This window comes from Tachysurus fulvidraco, chromosome 25, assembly GCF_022655615.1.
Source record: "Tachysurus fulvidraco isolate hzauxx_2018 chromosome 25, HZAU_PFXX_2.0, whole genome shotgun sequence".
Classification (NCBI taxonomy): Eukaryota; Metazoa; Chordata; class Actinopteri; order Siluriformes; family Bagridae; genus Tachysurus; species Tachysurus fulvidraco.
In genome coordinates this window covers 6216910-6240324 of record NC_062542.1, presented here as the reverse complement: position 1 = coordinate 6240324, position 23415 = coordinate 6216910, and the positions used below count along the sequence as shown (strand labels likewise).

General features: G+C 36.7%; 1 protein-coding gene across 1 annotated transcript; it reads left to right on the top strand.

The window, feature by feature from the left end:
- The first annotated feature begins 1778 nt into the window (after window positions 1–1778).
- Window positions 1779–12461, top strand: steap4 (STEAP family member 4). Its single transcript, XM_027171831.2, has 5 exons — window positions 1779–2097; window positions 2658–3103; window positions 7744–8271; window positions 9513–9677; window positions 10248–12461. Exons 2-5 carry the CDS (start codon window positions 2660–2662, stop codon window positions 10518–10520), a joined length of 1410 nt encoding a protein of 469 aa, XP_027027632.2. The 5' UTR covers window positions 1779–2097; window positions 2658–2659; the 3' UTR covers window positions 10521–12461.
- Window positions 12462–23415: the final 10954 nt, after the last annotated feature.

The following is a 23415-nucleotide window of genomic DNA, read 5'->3' as shown; positions in this document are numbered from 1 at the left end:
AATTTGTCATTAAATTTTGACCTTTCAGTCATTGTGGCTCTGCTGGGTATGCTGATAATTACATTTTTTTATTCTCATAAACGTGTGTCAAAAGAATTTTTTTTTTTTCATTAGGAGCCGTTTTGCTCTTTCTTTTCTGTAAACCCGGCTTTTTTCCCCAAATGCAAATAAGCTGTGCTGTGCATGCATAATGAAGTTAAAGGCGATCGGCATTCATCACCATACACATATATGGAATATGAAGAAAATAAGTTTGCAAAATCGAACATAAACATACATTTTCTTTGGATTTGCTGATTAAAACCTTTACACATAACTTTACCCAAAGATTGTGAATGGGTTCAGGGGGTGTGTTTGTACCTTTAGGTAGATGTGAATGGTAAATCTTCCTCAGGAGCTCTCAGGTCTACACATTTCCACTCAACTACAAACTGTTGTAGAACGGACGTCGTTTACATTGACATTATTTTCTGTCCAATGTCCTCATGTCATCTCAGGGAGTTTTTGCTTGACACCGTCACCTCTGGTTTGCTCATTAGGGATAAATTCATTCATTCATTCATTTTCTACCGCTTATCCGAACTTCTTCCCAATGATCTCAGGCGTCATCGGGCATCAAGGAAGGATACACCCTTGACAGAGTGCCAACCCATCGCAGGGCACACACACTCTCACACTACGGAAAATTTTCCAGAGATGCCAATCAACCTACCATGCATGTCTTTGGACCGGGGGAGGAAACCGGAATACCCGGAGGAAACCCCCGAGGCACGGAGAGAACATGCAAACTCCACACACACAAGGCGGAGGCGGGAATCGAACCCCCAACCTTGGAGGTGTGAGGTAAACGTGCTAACCACTAAGCCACCGTGCCCCTCATTAGGGATAAATGTTAAATAAAAATAAATAGTAACTTATTTTATTCTGTTTCTATACTTTTGTAAAGCTGCTTTGGGATAATGTGAATTGTTAAAATCTTTATACAAATAAATAGAATTGAATTGAATTAAAATAATTGTAAGAAATTATATTTGTACCTTTCATATTTCATCTCTTCTTTTTCTTTTACAAAAAATGTTGTTTATACACTATATGATGTTGTATATTGTTCGTAATACAGCTGTTAGATCAGGTATTATAATAGTACAGCTGTACTGTCCTAAAATCAAAAGAGATTGACGTTAATGCTTCATAAACTTGAGAAATGATCCTGTGCGCTAAAGTACAAAATGTTATAAAACAAAAAATTTCCAGAATGTTGTAATATTTGGCAGACTGCAGCGCTGCAGATATTCCAGGGTTACAAAATGTGACTTCCAGTACAGGCTTGGCTTAACAAAATAAAAACAAATGGAACAGAGCAAAGAAAATGTTGCACTATGATCCCATCTCAGTGAAAACACACAACACACACAGCCTCACACACACACACACACACACACACACACACACACTCTTACACACAACACACACAGCCTTACACACACACAGACACATTCTTACACACAACACACACACAGCCTTACACACACACTCTTACACAAACACACACACACACACACTCATAAACACACACACACACACACACACACACACACGCACAACACACATTCACACACATACAGTTACACACACTCTTACACACAAAAACACACACACACAGAACTGCACTCTTTTCCTGGAATTTCCTGGTAGCCACATATCTCAACACCATGCTCTAATCCCACCCTCTCAAAAATGTGGGCGGTCCCAAAAAGAAAAACAAATACCCACAACCACACACACAAGGACACAGCTATGCACACCTTCACACTCACATATGAACAGGAAACAATCATCAGTCATTTCCACAATTTCTTAATGTTTCGGTCAGTAGTAGATCACTGGAGCATGGGACAGAACACTAATGTTTTTTAGGAAATCAGTGAAGACTATTACAAATACCTAAGCTTCTGCAGCAAGAAGACAACATCGTGAGTTGATTATTACCGGTAATCACTGTTCCGTAAGGTGAAGATTTAGAGTTTGGGAAATCGTAAAGGACGTTCTTGGAGCATATCTTTTAACACTGAGCATCTGGAAGATATTACGCAGCAAGTAAGTAAAGAATTCTCAACCAGGACGGTTTGAACACATGGCAAATACAGGACAACATTGTCTTTAACAGGACACCAAGTACAATAGTACATGACCACGTTAAATAAAAACACAAAGGTTAAATCCTTATCTAACATCACGTAGGTGTTGATTGGACATTTACATTTGCTGATTGAACATTTAGAATTGTTTACTTGGCAGACAATTTTAATGCAGTGACTTACAATCGAGATGAGCAGATGAAGGTTAAGAGCTTTTCTCGAGCAGGAATAAATGCATCAGTACATTTATCTAGGTTCATTTCCTCTAGCATTTTTTTCCCCCTCTTACTGTAAACATCCTTCAGATCTCAAGTGGCCTTTCAGTCTGACACACGCTCATCAGCATTGAGCCCTTTCAATTTTGTTGATGTGTTTTCTTTTCTTTTTTATCATGCTCTGGTGTTTTTGTTGGATTTTGTTGTTGTTTTTTTGTTCTTGTTTTTGATGTTGAAGTAGATGCTCTTGTATTGTGGTCCACCATACGAACCACTCTAATCTCCTCTATGTGTTTATGAGTAGAGATGAAGCCAGACACCATGACCATGACAGCACTAAACAGCAAACAAGAGACAGTGTGTATCTTTGGCACAGGGGACTTTGGACGATCTTTGGGACTTCGCTTGCTTCAAGCAGGGTATGAAGTTGTCTACGGATCCCGAGACCCCAAAAATTCTGCCCTGCTGCCCAAGAAGGCAAAGGTAATGCCACATGAGGAGGCGTCTCAGAGAGCAAGCGTGATATTTCTGGCTATTCATCGAGATAACTATGACTTCCTGGCCAGCCTGAGACCAGCTCTTGAAGGAAAGGTCTTGGTGGATGTCAGTAATAATCTGAAGAAGCATCAGTACACAGAATCTAATGCTGAGTATCTGAGCGTTCTGGTACCTGGGGCACATGTAGTCAAAGCCTTCAACACCATCTCGGCCTGGGCACTGCAGTCAGGGGGGCTGGATGCCAGCAGACAGGTAAAATCAAGCAAGAGTTTCAGTAATATTTATACACAAAGGTATGTATTCATAACCCGTACAATATCGCTTTTCTACCACCATACTCATGTGGATTACTCTGTTCTGTTTTGTTTTTTAAATTATATTATAATGAATTTAATAGCAATCATCTGCTAATAGAATAATCATTTGACAAAGTCCCTGAATCTTGCTATCTCATCTCCTCAAAGCTCACTAATTTGTAGTTGGTATGTGACTGATAGCTTGTTTATATTTTACTCACCACCCATACAGAGTGAACTTCTCTGTCTGTGGACACTGCACTATTGTAGCAGATATTTGTGAACACAGTTCAGAAAAACAGAATAGTAAAAAAAATCAACATGCATTCAAAACGGAATTAAAATTTTTTTAACAGAGACCAAAACATGGAAATGTGTGCCTGTTTTGGTCTTCCCGAGTTCAGCATTAAATTTATTAGTCACAGTTCACATTGGTGGAAGCCTTTATTATCGCCACATATACATTCTTTTCTTCGCATATACCAACTGAGGAGGTTGGGGTCAGAGCGTTGGGCAGCTATTACACAGCACCCCTGGAGCAGGGAGGGTTAAGGGCCTTGCTCAAGGGCTCAACAGTAGCAGCATGGCTGTGCTGGGGTTTGAGCCCTGATCAACAACCCAGAGCCTTAACCACTTGAACCACCACTGCTCCATAACCCGTTTTCACTTAGCCTACTAAAGGGCAACTTATATATAGAACAAAAGGTTTTCCTTCACAAAAATGTTTATATCCTCAAAGTAAATGGTGATATCAAACCCAGAATTTGTTCATAATCCTAATCTGAAGTCGTTATTTTCAACCACTAAAATTCTGTGTAAGGTTATGTCAACAGACTGAAAGCCAACCGTATCCTGATTACTGCACGTTTTCTCAGACTTGCAGTGGTCTACAATTCATTTTTTTATACTAGTCAAAAATGTCCCATAAATTGAAAACGCCAGAGTACTGATAAAAAGGGTTAAACCGCATGCTCCTTGCTAATTGAATACAGTATACGACTGTCACAAGAAAGAAGAATTGCCTTTGTTGAGACACCAAGCTAGCATTATAAAATTACAAATTAAATATATCATGACCATGAATTATGGAACTTGATCCAGCCACTTAATATGTTGTATGAATGTCATAATTAATATAAGGCCTTTAATTAATTATTTGTCTGGAAGGGTTGAAAAAGTCTATTCACTAAGAGAATTCGCTTACGGTGACATGGGCTAGTGGCTTCAGTATGCATCATTCCAAGATTAAAGCAAAGTGTACTATTATCAATCTTCTCCATGCTTAAGTCACTGTGGTCACAATGGTCAAATTTAATCGATTTCTCTGTCGCGCTCATTTTAAAAGTACAACAGCTGCCATGAGTTAAGTATTTCCTGGCAATGAAATAGAAAACAAGAAACGTAATGGCCTTGTGGTATTCAGCTATTAATTCATGGCCACTTCTTATACAAAATAACCATCAAAATGACCTCAGCAGCTCCGCAGCATTAAATTTGCGTGGTGGATTTGTTTGCTGCCCGATGATCATATTCATGTCTGCACACACCATTGCACTAAATCAAAGCTGAAGTGGTATTGAAAATTGTTTACTACTTTTCTAATGATTTAAAAGGGATGCTAAATTTAAAGTGTTGCCTTATGCCTTATGCATTTACTGATGCTTAAATGCACTTTAATAATGCTAGTACGCAAGAACCTGAGCAAATAAAAAAGACTGAATCTGCAATTAATATCTCAACCATTCACAGAGCAAAGTGCAAAGTATCCAATGAGCTACAAAAACAGACTTGTGCAATAACTTATCCAAATTTGCAGACCTTATAAATGAACCCAAACAGAATGGTTTGCTTATGGATGTGTTACAGTACCTCTGTATATATGTACAGTCTATATATACTATAACCTCTCTATATATAACCTGTATATATACATATATATACACCTCTCAGCAGGGGTTGCTTGGCAGCTATACGCCCCATCAAACTAACTTCCCAAAGTCTCTTCTGCACTCGAAGATGACACTAGCTTTAGCTTTAGTTTGACACTTGCATAGCTTTAGTTGCATTAAGCTGTACTGTAATTTCTGGTGCGCTTATCTTTCTGTTACCTAGGTTGAAGACTCTTATAACCTTCCCCTCTGATTTTGTTGTTGATTGTTGATTGATTTTCCAGTCAGAATTCTTCCCTGTTTCTGCATGCCTCTTAATGGTGCATGCCACAGTACTCATTGGTATTTTAAGTTTCTGGACAATTTTTCTTCAGAAAATCCTTTCATTTGTCAATGTAACCAATAGCTTTTACCTTTTCAATGTAACCAAAAGCTTTTAGCTTTTTACCAATTCTCTCTTGTTAGTTCACATTTGCCTCCCATGGTTGCCAGTGAATATATATATATATATATATATATATATATATATATATATATATATATATATATATATATATATATATATAATTAATAATATAATATAATTTATATTACAATATATTATAAAAACATGCAAAGATGACTGTAACCTGGGGCAAAACATACCCACTATTTGACAAACCATTAAGCCCTAATATAATATAGCTGGACAGCACAGTCAGTCAACTGTGACTGAGACGCTATACTTTTATAGCCTTATACCTGTATACAGGTACATACGTACTGCAGTCATTTACAAAGAAAATTTTGGGATTCACTGGAAAGTTCAATAATGATGCTCTTCATGATATTTCATTTCAGATAACAGAGCAAAATTTTTTGTACTGCTGTAGTAAAACATATTACTTATTTTCAGTACAATATTTGCATAATTTTCTAATATATGTGTATATATACACACATACATAGGGTGTCCAAAAACCTTTGGCTGTGTGTATACACAGTGTATAGTAAGTATATACTGTATATGTGTATGTATATACTTTATATACTGTGTGTGTATATATATATATATATATATATATATATATATATATATATATATATATATATATATATATATATATAGAGAGAGAGAGAGAGAGAGAGAGAGAGAGAGAGAGAGAGAGAGAGAGAGAGAGATTTTCTTTTTGCCTTTCTGAAAGCTTCACGCTTCAACGTCCATTTCATCAACACAAAGTAAGAACTGAATCAAAGCAGTAACATAACAATGGGATGAAACTCTCTGCTCTCAGTGTTTGCCACTATAGTTATTGCTTATTATCTGCACAATCAAGGCCAGTGTGAAAGCAAAAATCACACCTGTCACCCGAGGATTTTACAGGATCAGGTTCTCAGAGTCTGAATCCAGGCAAGCAATCAAGGCCTCGCTCTGTGAGTCAGTGACCACAGTGTGTTATCAGTGTGAGCATGTCTCTGTGATGAATGGAAGATGAGGAGATACCCAAAACCCAGCTGTGAGGTTAATATATATATATATATTTTTTAAAGAAGGCAAATATGATCAGGAGGATTTAGTGAGAAAATAAATCAAATAAATACTTAACACTTTTGTATATCTTGATTTAAAATGTGTGTTAATTCTACTAGGTATGTGGTCCAACAGTTGGGGAGGGGGGGGTCAGCTTTAATAAAGAAAGGATTTCAGAGAACGTGACAGTTCCTCTGAAGATTTATTGGCTATCACTTGGTTTTGTCTGTCATTTTATTGAGCTAATATATTATTATTTTGAAAGTAGTTAATCTGGCTTTTTGGCAAGGTCTCTCATTATACTTCAAATAATTAATTGATTACTTCAAGATAGTATCTCATTTTTGTGATTTACTGGTTATTTTTATTTCATTCATTATTTCAACATATTATTTTATTTATGGCTTAATTATTAGTTAAACAAAATAACTTAAGATGTCAAAATAAATAGTTACTTACTCAATATGAGATAAAATGAGATATGTCCAAATAATGTGATACTAACTCAAAATAAGGACCTGGAAAGTCAATTTATGAAGTTAAACAGAATTTAACCAGATTTAAAATAGTGGAGTCAAAAATCAGATACTATTTTGAAATTATAAATTAATTAGCCAAATAATGCATTACCAAGCCAAAAATAACAAGATAATATCTTTAAAAAAAAGAGAGAGAGAGACAGAATCATAACAGAGCACAAAGAAGACAGGAAGGTTCAGGCCTTCCATACAAAATGGGAAATTTTGGGACATTTACTGTTCATTATTTTTTTTTTTACTGAATTACTAATAGCAATTGTACTAATAATACTAATAACATCTAAGAACATTTTTCTAAACAATACGTAGGGCCATTAGAAAATAAATGTAATACCTCAGTATATTTAGTAACTGTTGTTGGCATGGTATACCAAATTTATACAGTACATTTATTAAAACTCTTCTTAATCTACTGAATTTTTTAATTTTGATTTCAGTCCATTTATGTTGAATGTATAAACACCATGTTTTAAAGTTGCTTTTGTTTTTTTTCCATGGTTGCATTTCTAGGTAATGATAATAATAATGTAATATAAATTCCTTTCAAAAAATTGTGATTTGCAACATTCCCATCTCACAGCTTTCTTTATTATTGATTACTTTCAAGTTTGTGATTATTGGAATATAATAAATGAGAAAAACATAAATATCTTTTCAGGTATTGATTTGTGGAAATCATGTGGATGCCAAGCAGACAGTAGTGGACATATCCCACAGTTTGGGTCTTACTGCCGTGGACCGAGGCTCCCTTAGAGTGGCGTCTGAACTGGAGGATCTTCCACTTCAACTCTTCCCACTTTGGAGGCTTCCTTTACGTATCAGTGCTGGACTCCTTGGTGCCTTCTTCCTCTATGCTATCATTCGGGATGTCGTCTATGCGCGGGTTGTTGACAACAAAGACAATTCCTTTCGCATCATAATTTCACTGGCTAATAAGGTGTTTCCTGTGGTCTCATTGGTGATGCTGGCACTGTGCTATCTACCTGGTATTATTGCTGCTTTCGTGCAGCTCTACAATGGCACCAAATACCGCCGTTTTCCTGACTGGCTGGATCGCTGGATGTTGTGCAGGAAGCAGCTGGGTTTGCTGGCACTGGGTTTCGCTTTTCTGCACGTGCTGTACACATTGGTGATCCCTATCAGATACTTTGTTTTCTATAAAAGGGCCAACATTTATATATCACTGGTAAGTATTATGAGTAAAATATTATAGAAATTATGAAATTACACACACAAATATATTCACGTACATCTCACTCAGCAGATTATGTTCTACTCCACACTTATCTAAAAAGTTCTTCACCAAATTATTGCTTTAAATATAAACATGTAAAGATATAGTTCTTATTGTAAAAAGACTTCTCAAAGATAATCACTCTTAAGATCAGGTTGCCATTTGCGTACAAAGTAATACACCATTATAGTTCATATTTATAAATATATGTAAAGGATTTAACGATATTTGAAGACTAAAAAATTTAAAATATTTTATTTATTATAATTTCAAAAAGCTGTAGAAAAAAAATCTTATTATTAAAATCTTATATATATATATATATATATATATATATATATATATATATATATATATATATATATATATATACATTTTTTTTTTTTTTTTTTTTTTTTTGAAAACAGCCTTTTAACTACACTTCACCTTGAAATAGTCATCACAATAATTCAAAATATTTGGACCAAGCATGATTTACATTTTAGTTCAAATTCATTAAGATTTCATCTTTGTACCTAAACATATGCACACCTATGAAATACTTCATAATTTGTAAAACTATTTATATGGAACTCAAACAATTTGTTTATGCATAAATCTAAAACAAACACTAATGACTTTATCCGGGTTATATTTTATTTTTTTTTATTTTTATTTTTTTCAGTAATATCGTAATATTGACTGATGTTCACTTCCCATTAAGTCAAATGAACATTGTGTGAGCATTATTTATTAATTACAGGAAAAATGTAAGTAAATCAAATATCCTTTAAGTACTGGATTGATGCTAGTTAACTGGATTTTGTGTGTTAATTAATTTGCATAAAACATCAACAAAAAATATTTTACTATTAGAGCAATATGACAAAAATAAGGAAAAAGAATTGTGAAATGAAAAAAAGATTTTGCTTAATGTAGTTTACCCAAACATGAAAAAAATAAAATAGTTAGTGATTACTATCTATAAATTTTAAAGGTAACAAATGCTGCATCTGGTTTCTGCTAACAGCTGAGGCATTTGATTGAATTACATTGATGCTACTGTACATGCTAATTGGGGTCATTTTATTCTCCATGTCACAATCTAGTGATGGAGAATCAAATAAATCTAAAAGTGGGATATTTTATACTTGTTTCTTGAAAAACATCTCTTTAAGATACTCCGGTTAACTTGCTATATGTCTGTGTTTTAGATTAAAGAGAATAAAACATACGAGTTCGTCGAAAAGTGGGCCTGGCGCTCCGACTCCTACTTGTCCATGGGAATATTGGGATTTGCCTTGTTTGTTTTACTGGGAATCACATCACTCCCATCTGTCAGCAACTCTCTTAACTGGAGAGAATTCAGGTTTATACAGGTAGGAAATCCAAAACTTTGTAGAATTTTTGTATTAAGGATTTTTTATTATATATACACAAGAATAATACAAATAATAATTTGATGTCAGAAAGAACTGGTAGTTGAGAAGAGTTTACCACTGAACCTTAACCCTGACTGTCTTTAAAAATAGCATTAACCCTTATTTTTATCTTGTGCTGTTAATTCGTTTAGATTAAGTATGTACTATTGTTGTTTTTGATGTCTTTGCCTTTAGACAAATGTGCTGTATTATAAAGTTTGAATTTAATCAGAATTTTGATAGACTCTGTGCCAAAGTGAATCACACCAGTGATACAATACGATACATGAATACATGAAGTAGTGATATGCAAAAAACATACCACACTGAAACGCATAACTTTAATTGCGCATTGTGCTTGGTTTCTTTTATGTAAAACAATCAAAACATGATTATACAAAACCGTATGCTTGTATTCTGCTGTGGCACAGAGTCTTGTCCATAGAGATAAACCACCAAAATAACAGCTGTAAATACAGTAAGTCTACTCGTGCTGACCTTTGCTTTTGCTCTCTCTTACCTTTTCAGTCTAAACTAGGCTATTTGACGGTGCTGCTGTGCACTGCTCACGCCTTCCTATACGGATGGGATAAGTTCCTGCAACCCTCAGGCTACAAGTGGTGGATGCCCTCATGCTATATGTTGGCTCTGGTTGTTCCCTGTGTTGTTTTGGTTTTAAAAACAATCTTAATTTTGCCATGTTTGGACCGTACACTCACTCGCATACGCCAAGGAAGGGAGAGACCAGGCAAAGCTGGAATGCACAAAAATGCAAAAAGCAACCAGCCACTCATTCTATAAACAATGATTCATGTGCTTTAATGCATGAGTTGCCGAGATGCAGAAGTTTGACATGGCATTAGTATTCCTGTTGTGGAGCTTCTACCAGCTATAAACCATAGTGATAAAAAGAAGGTTCTTATGTATCCATACATAATGCACAAGTACAGTTTACTCACATATATAATTAAGGAAAAATATGAAGAGCTGAGGCATACATCCGTTTCAAGGTTGTTGATGTGCTTGCACGAGTTATAACTGCAGTTTAAGATTAAGATTATTTTCAAATACTTTTTATACCACAACGATTATAGAATGATGCTGTACTGTTTATCCGTTTATAGCTATGTTTACTATGATGGAATATCTACAAAACAAGCTAGTTCCTGTTGTCAATGACATTATAATATTGCACATGCTAGCTTCTCTTTATTTCTCTTCGTTACTATGACAAAAAGAAAGAAAAAAATGGAAAGAAAAAGAAAACACGCACACATATTTTTATTAAGCACTTACACAGGAGATTCATTCCAAAGTTGCTAAATGAACATATTAAATGTCTACCATCGAAGCTGTAGCATATTAGACCAGGTGTATTAATATAATTCCTTAATCCATAAATATTTCTGAACAATCAGAGCTGTGATATAGTGTATTTTCTTTTATCTGGATTAAAACATCAGTGGCTCAATTCCATTCAGTTACATTCAGCTGCCTAAACAAAACTGGTGTGCAGTAAACATTTCTTCTCTATATGTTTTTTTTTTCAATTCCCAGTGTTCCAAAGCTATTTTTCCACAAAGTTCTCCCAGCGGCTCTTCTTCTTAAATTATTATTGATCCAAATGTGGACAGCCACTTCCTGTGTTGTGTCTTGAAGTTTGTTTCTGGCTTCAGAGAGACTTTCTCCTTTCACGTCAGTCTAAATCAATCTAAATTAAATGTTATCAAAACATTCCAACTTTGTACTAAGGCTTCTTATTAAGCAAGTGTGATCGCTGTACTTAGAAATGTATTCAGCTAAAAAATGCTGAAATTGGATTCCAAATCTGTTTTTTTTTTTTGTTTTTTTTTTTACTGATCCACTTTTATTGTATTTTACATGTAATTTTTAACCGTTTCATACAGAATTTATTTACAAAACAAACAAAGAAAAGTTGAAGTCTATTAAGACTCTTTAGGTATTAAATTGTATTAATCTTGCATATCATACACTTTTTTTTTATTAATATCACTTCTTATGATTGAAAACAAAGGGATCAGAAATGCCTTAAATATATCTTTTTCCGACCAAAGAAAATGCTATGTACAAAAGTTTTAGAGATCTTATAAGGAATCTTATATTTTCATATATAATCTTTATATTTCATATATAGTGCTGAGTGCTAGCTCAGCTAGCTTAGCTAAGAAGCTAACAAATGTTTAAAAGCTCTACATTTGAAATTGTTTAACACAACATCGCTTCAAAATGATTTCAAACAAGATCATTTCTTCTTGCTGAATAAAAATAAAAATAAAAAAATCCTGCATATTATCACAAGTTATGATGCATTGATTAATCATTAACACATTACAAATATCCATTTCAGGAAATTTATATAACTATCAAATTGTATAAAATTATATACAGTATATATGTACATTTATGTCAGTTCTCTACACATACACATTTAATGTGTCTGAATATGCACAAAATGATGAATTTGCAAACTGGAGTGAATGCTTGAAACTTTCTATATGTTTTTTCCTTAAACGGCAGTAAGCTATGTCTGAAGAGTCTCATGTGTCATATGCATATGATGGAAAATGATCAAGATTGTCTGTAGTATGTTAACAAAAGCAATGCTCAATTTACTGTTTTCTGTGTTTGACCGAATTTGTACAATAGACGCAGTTTACTACATGACAAAGTTTGTGTTGTTGTGAATGAATTTTCTAGTAAAGATGTGGTGTATACAGCGTATACCAGCTCCACTAGAATGTGTGTTTTATTAAACAACGCAAACTCTATGTTATATTGTTACAACATCAAAAAAGTCACAAACACACACATACACACACACACAATCGCACACATGCGCGCACACAGAAACACCACACCACATTAACACACACACAGAAACACCACACCACATTCAAACACAATCACTCGCACACACACTCACACACACACACACACACATACACACACACACACACAATCGCACACATGCGCACACACAGAAACACCACACCACATTAACACACACACAGAAACACCACACCACATTCAAACACACACACAAACACACTCACTCGCACACACACACACACTCACACACACACGCACACACACACACAATCGCACACATGCGCGCACACAGAAACACCACACCACATTAACACACACACAGAAACACCACACCACATTCAAACACACACACAAACCCACTCACTCGCACACACACACACACACACACACACACTCACACACACACAGAAACACCACACCACATTCACACACACAAACACACTCACTCACTCACACCCACACACACACACACACAGAAACACCACACCACATTTACAAACACAGAGAAACACCACACACACTCACACGCGCTCACACACAAGGAGCAACAACGAACACCACACACGCGTACACACACACAGAGACACACACTCACACGCACATGCACACAAGACACAACACACACAAAACACAAGGCCAAATTTGCACACACATACATGCTCACACAAAGACCACACCACATTCACAAACACACAAACACCACACCACATACAAGCACCACAGCACACACAAACACACACATGCACACACACAAAACACAACACATCAATACACAATCACCACACCACATTTATACACACATATACACACACACATTCACACACTTCATTACAGAAGCAAAAGCATGAAGAAGCAAAAATAGATATTTTGATTGTATATATCATGTTTTAATTTCAAGAGTAGAAACACTGCACAAATCAACCACTAAATAATTATTTTAGATACTATAGTACAGAATATACAAATAGACAGACAGAATTCTCAGCCTAAAAAGTTTAAACTTGTGCAAAATTTTGGGTTCAGAGATTTTTTTTCCCCCCGCTTGCTCCAGAGTTGTGAGAATATTCGTTTTGTTTTGTTTTTTCCGCTACAAATGAAAAAGCACATCTTCCATTCTTTTTAGTTACAGTTAAATCAGGTCATCTCTTTGCTTTGCTTTAAATTTGACTGAAGAAAATAATTGATGCTCTGCAAAAAGATTTATGAATAAGTTACATTCAGAGACCAGTTCTATTTCCTCTCACAGTCTGAATATTAAAGCAGAATGCTAATGCAAAAAAGTGGCTAAATATGAGAGCCCTGTTCTGTACCTAGTATTAATATTCAGGAATATCTGCTATGAATGAATGAAATTGGGTCATAGAAGCCTTTATTATCACCACATATACATTACAGCACAGAGAAACACTTTACTTTGCATATTCTAACTGAGGAGTTTAGTGTCAGAACACAGGGGCAGCTATGATACAGCATCTCTGAAGCAGGGAGGGTTGGCCTTGCCCAATTGCCCAATAACTGAAGCTTGGCAGTGCTGGGGCTTGAACCCTGACCTTCTGATCAACAAGCCAGAGCCTTAACCACTTGGGAAACCACTAGGGCAACCACTCGGGCAACCACTCGGGCAACCACTGTCCCCATTTTAAGTAACATCCTAAATGCTACACTGCAATATGCACCACTGTGTACCATTATACATCATCATGCTTCAAATAAAATCAGTTGAAGTTCAATTTGTAACCTGTAACAAGTAACCTGGCTAGCTAATTGTATGTTAGCTCAACACAGAGGTCGACACCATTACAGAGAACAATACCACACACAATAACACACACTATGGACAATTCATAATTGCCAATCCTCTTTGTACTGAAAAAGGAAAGCAGGGGAGAACTCTCCAAACTGTCAATACACAAACCACTAAGCCACCATGAAAAACTTGCACTAATTTCAGTCAGATAAAAAGTAATCGTTAAAAGTCAAAAGTAACCTTTAATCTGGTCAACAGAGCAAATACACATACAATGTTAGGAAGAAAAATAGTAGTACCTGATCTAGCTTCCTATTCTATTCCAGCAGTCAAGTCAAAGGCTAAATAGAAAGAAACGTCTGTTGAAGGAATCTGTTTTACTTTTTTTTACAGACAATACGGAGATGGAGAGTAAATATTTTCTTTTTTAGTATTGTTATTAGAGCTGTCATGCAGAGACATGGGATTTCAGTCAAGGATCCAACATGCACACCTACACCTTGCAAAGTGAGGTGCTGCGGTTTAGCATGAGCAAGATAGACGATACACAATTCTTTCTTAAAATCAAAAAAAAAAATGTCTTCAGCAAAAAGATGCTAGCCTCAATTTTGAAAGATGAAAGTAAACTCGCCATCCGCATGAGCATCTCTCGCGCGTGCACAAGTACCAAACCTCACAATATTTTAGATATTTTTAAGTATTTCTATATTAAATCAGACATGATATCATGTGTATCAAGTCATCTATTTCCTAATGAGTAGAAATCAACACAATTCATCACTTAATTTAACTTGGTATGATCTAGAATCTTGAACCCTGTCATGTTCCTCAAACCATTATTAAAAAAAATTGCAGTGTAGTAAGACACAATATCCTTCCGAACGTGTCCACTACCATCCACATAAATACCCAAGGTTTCCCAGCAGAACATTGCCCAGGGCAGCATACTGCCTCCACCCAGCATCAGTGACCCTCGGGTACCCATGACCTTGGTGCCAGTTGTTACCATTGCTTGTCTATCCAAGACCCACAGTTTTGGAGATGTTCTCACCAAGTCATCCAGCCACTGCAATTTGACCTTTGTCAAAGTCAATTGCCCAGTTTTCTTGCTCCCAACAAGGCACCTTCGAGAAGTGACTGTTCACCTGCCACCTTTGTAATGAAAAATTCAAAAAGAAATATCCTGTTCTTCCTACAAGCATAATTTGTTTTCATATACAGCATGGCCTTTTGGGGCACTGAGTCCTGACAGTGAACAGTGGCAGGAAATGAGTTTTTAAAAACAGCCGATTCAACACTGTCATTCTTTTCTTTTCATATTGTCACATCAGAAACGTCACAGAAGTGTGTATAATTCTGCAGAAAATTCCTCAGTGCAAATATGTTTATGTTTATAATCTTAGTATTAAAATATAAGGCTCAATATTCAAACAGTTGCATTGTGATTATTTTTTTAAACCCTAAAGTGTTTAGTTTTTTCTTGAACTTTCATCTAACAAAAATTATATTATATTTTAATATATATATATATATATATATATAAAAATTATATAATATATAATTAAATATTATAAATTATATTTATAGGCTAGAGTTTTTTTTTTATATTTTATATTGAAGTTTAGACAAATTTAATCTAAATACACAACAATACATATCTGGTGGTTAAGGCTTTGGGTTATGGATTGGAGGATCAGGGTTCAAGCTCAGCACTGCCAAGCTGCCACTGTTGGGCCCTTGAGCAAGGCCCTTAACCCTTACTGCAACTCCAACCTCCAAAGTTGGGATTTCACTGTGTTGTAATGTATATGTTAGAAATAAAGGGTTTTAGAAATAGCTTTACAAATTGTGGATAGTATACTTACCATTCACCATACATCCACTGTAACAAAATGAAAAAGGGCACCTACTGTTATAAGGAACGTGTGTGTGCTTTCTCGACAAAACACAGAGCTCCGCAATGCTGTGTTTTTACTCTTTACCGAACCTGATTCATTTCATTAAGGGACTTGCAATTATCTGCTGTGTTCGTGCAGCCAATCGTTAAATAGAGAGTCCTATTCCTTCATGCCTACATTTACTAGGATTTTAAACAGTGCTTTTTTCTCTAGAACTGATTTTTCTAATAGGGTTTACATGAATCCAGTAGACTGGTAATTCCTGTAACCCTGATGGCTAATATGTGCATGGTAAAAGCAATGATTTTCTTCCATCTACTACAAAGTGGATGCTAGGTTTGGTTTTATGTATTAAAACGGTTTCTCTACTGACACTGAACATCTGTACATCTGAACATCTCTGCAAAGATGTAAACATGTTTTTCCTCCTGTCTCTGTAATCATCGCTTATACATAACAAACGGATAGATAGATAGATAGATAGATAGATAGATAGATAGATAGATAGATAGATAGATAGATAGATAGATAGATAGATAGATAGATAGATAGATAGATAGATAGATAGAATCATCTGTTTCCACCTAGCTCTATCCTTGGCATCCTCTACTCTCGCATCAAGTACCTTTATCTGGTTGTGAAATAATCTACTATTTATTTATTGCTGTTCTATATCATGTAGTCAACCATATTCATTATTCATTTTCTCCTGTGTTGTATATTAGGTCAGTAACTTTCAGCTTTTTTAAACAAAGATCAGCACAGTTTTATTGAACAAGTGGTGAGATATCTGTAATTACTAGTGTGAAACACATTCATTTGACTTAATTTAATCTTTGTTAGACCTTCTGAGAAATATGAGATTTTAATTGCATCTAATTACTCGCTACGAATCTTTCTGTACAGTACGTCAGCAGTAGTAAATATATTTTTAGACTATTTTTAGATCTGTGCTGCAATGTATAGGGAATAAACGTGGCTCATCACTGTGCCGTTAACCTTCTTTTAGACAGACCGACAAATAGAGATTATGGCTTCGACCCTGAAAACGCTGCACTCTGCACAAATCTGTAACATATTTGTAAGAATGTATAATAGCAATTTTTAGTATTCTATTGTAAGATAAGTATTGACATTTATACATCAACTATTATTATTATTAATGCTATAATATTGTTAAATGCAGTGTTGGGCAGTAACGTGTTACTTGTAACGCGTTACCTGTACCGCCGTTACTTTTGACAGTAACTAATACTCTAACGCGTTACTTTTTTAAATAAAGTAACTCCGTTACCGTTACTATATGGTGCGTTACTCGTTCCTTTTTTAAATGAATTCATTTTGTCTGAAGTGTAGCCTACAGCCTAACCTGTTTACAGCTGCGACGCATTGTAGGTTCGGTGGACGCCAACCTGTAAACACGAAGAAGACGCGCTGTGGGCGTGTTTCCATTCATTAAAGTATGTCGGCAGTAATTCCGAAACACATGGGCTATAGCCCGCCCACACTGACAATTGATTGGTTGACTTACCGAAACAGGCCAATCAGGATCTCTACCGCGCGCTACAAGGTTTGGAGCACATACTTGAATACTTGTCTCTGTCCCGCATGCGCGCTCTTGCTCCCTCGCTCGCTCTAGATTCCGGGAGATTGTAACTAATTTGCGGGCATCAGGGAGCCGCTATCAATATGCGTGAGACTCCCGGAACATCCGGGATACTTGGGATGTCTGGTTTTGTGTTTGTATAAACCATAACGCATAAAAGGGCATTAATGGGAACTTTAAAGAACGTTCTTTTAAAAAGTAACTAAAAAGTTACTTTTAACAGTAATGCGTTACTTTTTGGTGTTAGTAATCAATAACGTAATTTACTTACTTTTTGAATGTAGTAACTAGTAACTGTAACTAGTAACTATTTTTAGTAACTAGCACAACACTGTTTAAAAGGTGGGTTTACCTACAAGTTTACCTTACAGCTTGCTAGACTTTGTACATTTGTTTGTGTTTCCTTTCCTTTCTGTTTGTTCCATCCATTTTTAGTTATTTTTGTTTGGATAATTCTCCCAATATTTGTAAAGTTTTGCTTGTTCTTGTGTTGTTTTCTAGTTGAGGGTTTTTAGCATCATACCCTTTCTGGTTTGTGATTACAGATCTGTTCCTTGCATGAAGCTATGAGACTTGATGACATTTATTCTAATAAAACGATGTAGACGCTGCATTTGGAGGAACACTCAAAAATTCAATTTTCATTTCAGATATCTGCAAAACGGTAGGTTTAGTAGAGATGATGTTCAGTAAGAATAGCTTTCTCTTTCTGTAGTCAAAATTAAGCAGTCTGGGTAGCTGATAAGTGATCATTTAAGTGGTCAGCAGAAGATTGTTATGCTCTCATGGCTACCCTGGAAGACATTGTGAATGTAGAGTGAAAGTCAATGTAGAGTAGAACACAGAAACATGACGGTAATGGGGACTGTTCTATTCAGAGCTAAATGTAATCTTGCATTGAAAAAACAAATCAACAAGAAATAATCAATCAGAGAATGATATTAATGGGTTCCTTCTCTCCTGAGCATACGTCCCTCAGCATATGGCCCAAGCATTTGCTTGTTAATTCAGTTTCTGCCTCTGCTTTTGTTATTAGTTCTGAAAGGGTCTAAGATGAGGCTCCAGCTCTGGCAATGTTTTACTTATTGTTGCTGGGTCCATTAATAACCTTTCCTTTGCTTCAAGATGTAGAGGTAGTGTTCCATTCACTACCTCGATTTTGTCTGTGTCCCAAATTCTGCCGGAGTTTCTTCAGTTTGTTTTTCTGCCTTTTTGTCTTAAGAGAGCAGAGAGGTTGAAATGTATTAATATACAGCAGTATCTTTGGCAGTAATTTTGGGTTCAGCCACAGCATGAAATCGACTCCCCAGTGCAGACACAGCGTGCAGTCTGCTAACCTGCCAGGCCTGGAAAAAAAAAAGTTATTTTAAATGAAAAACACTTTATATCTGTGCTTTTTATCTAGGTAATACTGTGAGCCCATTGCTTTGTGTGGGGAACAGTCAGTCAGTCTCCTGTATGTAGATATCGCTGCTACACCTTACACCTTTAGAGTGCAGAAAGGCAGATGTGTCTAGTTTGGCATTGGTTTACAGTGAAACTATAAATTGTTCCCTGAGGACTGCATGCTCAGTAGCTTACTTCAGGTTTTAACCAAGAAGAGGCAATTATCCAGTTCTCCAATTATCCTCGAAACTGCACGCCAAAAACCTGCCTTGGCACCGATGGCAGGTGGTGCAACTTTCTACCAGATGGTAATAGCAATTGAGCTAGCCAAACCTAACAATTTACTTAAGGTATTAGATGAGTGATTTTTCCAAAGTCCGCAATTGCTATGGTTCCCAAAGCTTTGAACACTTCTAGTAAGATCCTAGTTCTCCCTGCTTTCTTTGAGTTCAAAGAGATGTGTCACGGTATTACACTTTGTATATACTTGCAAGCGTTGCAATGGGTTGTATGCAGCATGGAACTGTGTCAAATTCAAGGCTACCAATCACTCTTCTGGTGGTATTGATTTCAGCCTTAGGCTGCCCACATCTGTTCCTGGTTATGCTTACTTTTAATTCTAGGTCAAAGATTCCTTGCAATTTCAAAGCGTTCAAGAGCTCTTTCATGAAACTGCTCCACTGTGGAATAGCTCAGCCACTCAGTTAGGCTGATACATCACAGCATGGGTCAGGCATTCAATCCCTTGCTTTAGGTGAAGGATCAAGCTTTTGTTTTTCCAGCTCATTAACTACTGCTGTGTCATATTCTGGGGTTACACTGATTTTCAGAATGCTCCCTTGGCTCCATTGGTTGAGACAGTCCATCACAATAATGAAACACAAGGCCGAGTAGCCAGTCATTCTTTTTGCTGCTGTCCTTCCTTTATTTTTGCCAAAGAAGAGCTCACCTTCCTATTCCAGTCACTGTGCAGCACTGGGATAATTTCTTTCATAGCCTTTTCATCCATGCCTTCCACATTAGTCTGCAGTTTGTGAAAAGCTATGTAAGTGCTTGCTAGTCCCATGCAATTAGAGCAGCGGTCATTTTCATCATTCAACTCCATCAGGGCTTGGCAGAACAAACAAACTCATCATTGCACCCTGAAACCACTTCCAGAAACCATAGTCCAAAACAAAATGCTTTTTAAAGTCAGCCTTTAATCGCAAGCTTTTATGTTTGTTTTTAAAGCCCTTTTTTTTTTTTTTTAGATTTATCAAACATAAGCTCGCTCACTGTTAGATGAAAAAAACAGCCAGATATGAGTGCACCAAAACTTTTTATAAAGCTTTTGTTATTATTGAAATGAAATCTAAGATGACAACAATGAGTGTTCAGTAGAAGATGGCAACAAGTGGCAACACTTTGGGGAAAAATCATAAAACAGAATATTGTTAGCCAACATCCATCACACATTTTAATCGACCTTTCAAGCTCTATTGTTTCCTTGAATTTCTACAAAACTACAGTCCTAAATTGGACTGTAGTAACTGATTCATTCCTTCCCCAAAGATTGGCAACACCAGCCAGAACAGCTGTACAGCTGAGAGTAAGTTTAAACCAAGTCCGTAAATCTGGTCCAGTATTAAGTAAATGTGTTATACTTGGCCTTTATATCTGACCATAAATGTAACGTATCACACTACAGCAAAGGTGTTTGAAGGAAATGCAACTAACCGTTCACTGGGGATGCTGCTGCATACCCCAATATGTCTTGGCATATTGCACTTAGAAAATAGACCGTAGGCCAATCTGTCAGTCTTCCAGTCTTTCTGATCTGGTGTGTTAAATTAAATCTCTGCTCAGGCCTCAGAAGAGTGTGCTTCGTACATACTGATCTGACAAATGAAAGAGGAGCTGGGGTTAATAGCGCTCACCTCTGCCTTTTACATTCAGTCAACTGTGCATTAACACTGGTCAAGATTTTTGTTAGACAGAGAGACATGAAAGAGATATGATCGCTTTTAGGACCGACCGTTCCCACAGCAACGCTACACCTACCCTTTATTACTACATCTCCATATTTAATAGTTCCTCTCATTTTTTTGCACATTTTTACCCGCTCTAAAAAAAACTCATATTGCTCATTCATAATAGATGTAAGAGGCAGTGCTGCTGTATGACAACGTTCCGTGTGAAAAGCTGTATTTCTCTGATGTTGGCCAATGGTGATTACTGTCTGATGCTGCAGGCCAACTCCACTCTTTATTTATTGGAGAGACTCATTTTCAGCATGTAATTGGATGTGAAGTTTATTGCAAGTGGTAGAGTAGAGTAGACAATAGTGAGAGTAAAGAGGAACCAAACAAGCATCATGACACATTCAGTGTAAAATCAAATGTCTGCAATTATTAAACTGTTCACTATTTAACAGGCCATTTCAGTGGCATCTCCCCTTATTAGAAGTCTTTAGCTGTTTTTTTATTTTCTGTTTTGCTTTCAGGTGTTTTAAGAGAAATTAAGAATTTTAGTGTACGGTAATGAAATTGAAAATAATATTTTTTTATAAACAAAGATAAAAAAATTAACTTGGCTAAGTTTACACCCAAAGGAAAATTATATACAAGTCCATACAGATTATAGTACAATACACAAATGATTGTGCACTACCTGGATATTGTAATTGTAACTGTGTTATTTAAAAACATGTATGATGGCTCCACACACTCTGTAATGAATGTGCCACATTCCACATTCAGACTTTACAGTTATAGTAAAAGAAATTCCCACAATTTGCAGTAAATGTATGCAAAGTATGCTAGTTAACACAGGCTATTATTATGTACTACACCAATATATATTGTACACTACATACTATTCCGCAATATATGTGAGAATTAAAACTCAAATAAGGTTTTAGTGAGGTTGTTCTCTATGGAGGATGGGAAAATGTCAAGGGAAATGGAGGGACAGTGATTGCCGTGTTGACATTCTTAAAAATTTGAATGTAAGATATGAATATAGGAAGAGAAATGCCATTGGAGATCGTAACAGCACACATTGAATGGCACTTAAAGAAATAAGGTACTTCTGCATTCACATATGCTTCTGTTATTGCTTGTCTTACTCAATGGACTTACCTAAACTTAGACAGTGCAGCCCATTAAGAAGTCACTTGACATACTGTGCTGCCACTTTATATCTATATTTCCATGAGTTCGGGTTGCATAAACTACTTAGTTCCAAGTAGAGATTCACTCCTGAGAATGTCATGATTAGTTTGTATGATTGAAGAAATTATGAGAATCAGCACCTCCAAGTCCGAGGCCATGGTTCTCAGCCGGAAAAGGGTGGCTTGACCCCTTCAGGTAGGTGGAGGAGTTTAAGTATCTTGGTGTCTTGTTCACGAGTGAGGGAAGGATGGAGCGGGAGATCGACAGGCGGGTCGGTGTATCTTCTGCAGTAATGCCGTCGATATACCGGTCTGTTGTGGTGAGGAAATTTACCAGTCGATCTACGTTCCTACCCTCACCTATGGTCATGAGCTTTGGGTCATGACCGAAAGGACAAGATCCCGGATACAGGCGGCCTAAATGAGTTTCCTCCGCAGGGTGGCTGGGCGCTCCATTAGAGATAGGGTGAGGAGCTCGGTCACTCGGGAGGAGCTCAGAGTAGAGCTGCTGCTCCTCCACATCGAGAGGAGTTAGCTGAGGTGGCTCGGGCATCTGTTCCGGATGCCTCCTGGACGCCTCCCTGGGGAGGTGTTCCGGGCATGTCCAACTGGGAGGAGGCCCCGGGGAAGACCTAGGACACACCTTAGGGACTATGTCTCTCGGCTGGCCTGGGAACGCCTCGGTATTCCCCCGAAAGAGCTGGAGGAAGTGTCTAGGTAGAGGGAAGTCTGGGCATTCCTGCTTAGACTGCTGCCCCCGCGACCCGGCCCCGGATAAGCGGTAGAAAATGGATGAATGGATTAATGGATGGATGGATTGAAGAAATTTTGTTACTATGTGCTCTGCTGTGCCACTGTGAGCACTGCGGGTCCTATATGTCCAATAAGACAGCATCGATATCAACATTTCTTGTTGTATAGACTCATGGATGCATTGCAGTGTCCTCCAAACCACATAAAATGGCTGTTTGTCTCTGCACTTTCAGCCTTCCAATAGTGTCCAAATCAGCTGAACTACAATATTGTGATTTTGGCAATTTCTCTTCAATCCACGGGAC

Bases quoted from the DNA above. Each gene is read 5' to 3' on its own strand.
- steap4 (XM_027171831.2), top strand. From the start codon at position 2,660: ATGAAGCCAGACACCATGACCATGACAGCACTAAACAGCAAACAAGAG. The intron at 3,104-7,743 runs GTAAAATCAAGC...ATATCTTTTCAG, and splicing joins GGCTGGATGCCAGCAGACAG to GTATTGATTTGTGGAAATCA. The intron at 8,272-9,512 runs GTAAGTATTATG...TCTGTGTTTTAG, and splicing joins CCAACATTTATATATCACTG to ATTAAAGAGAATAAAACATA.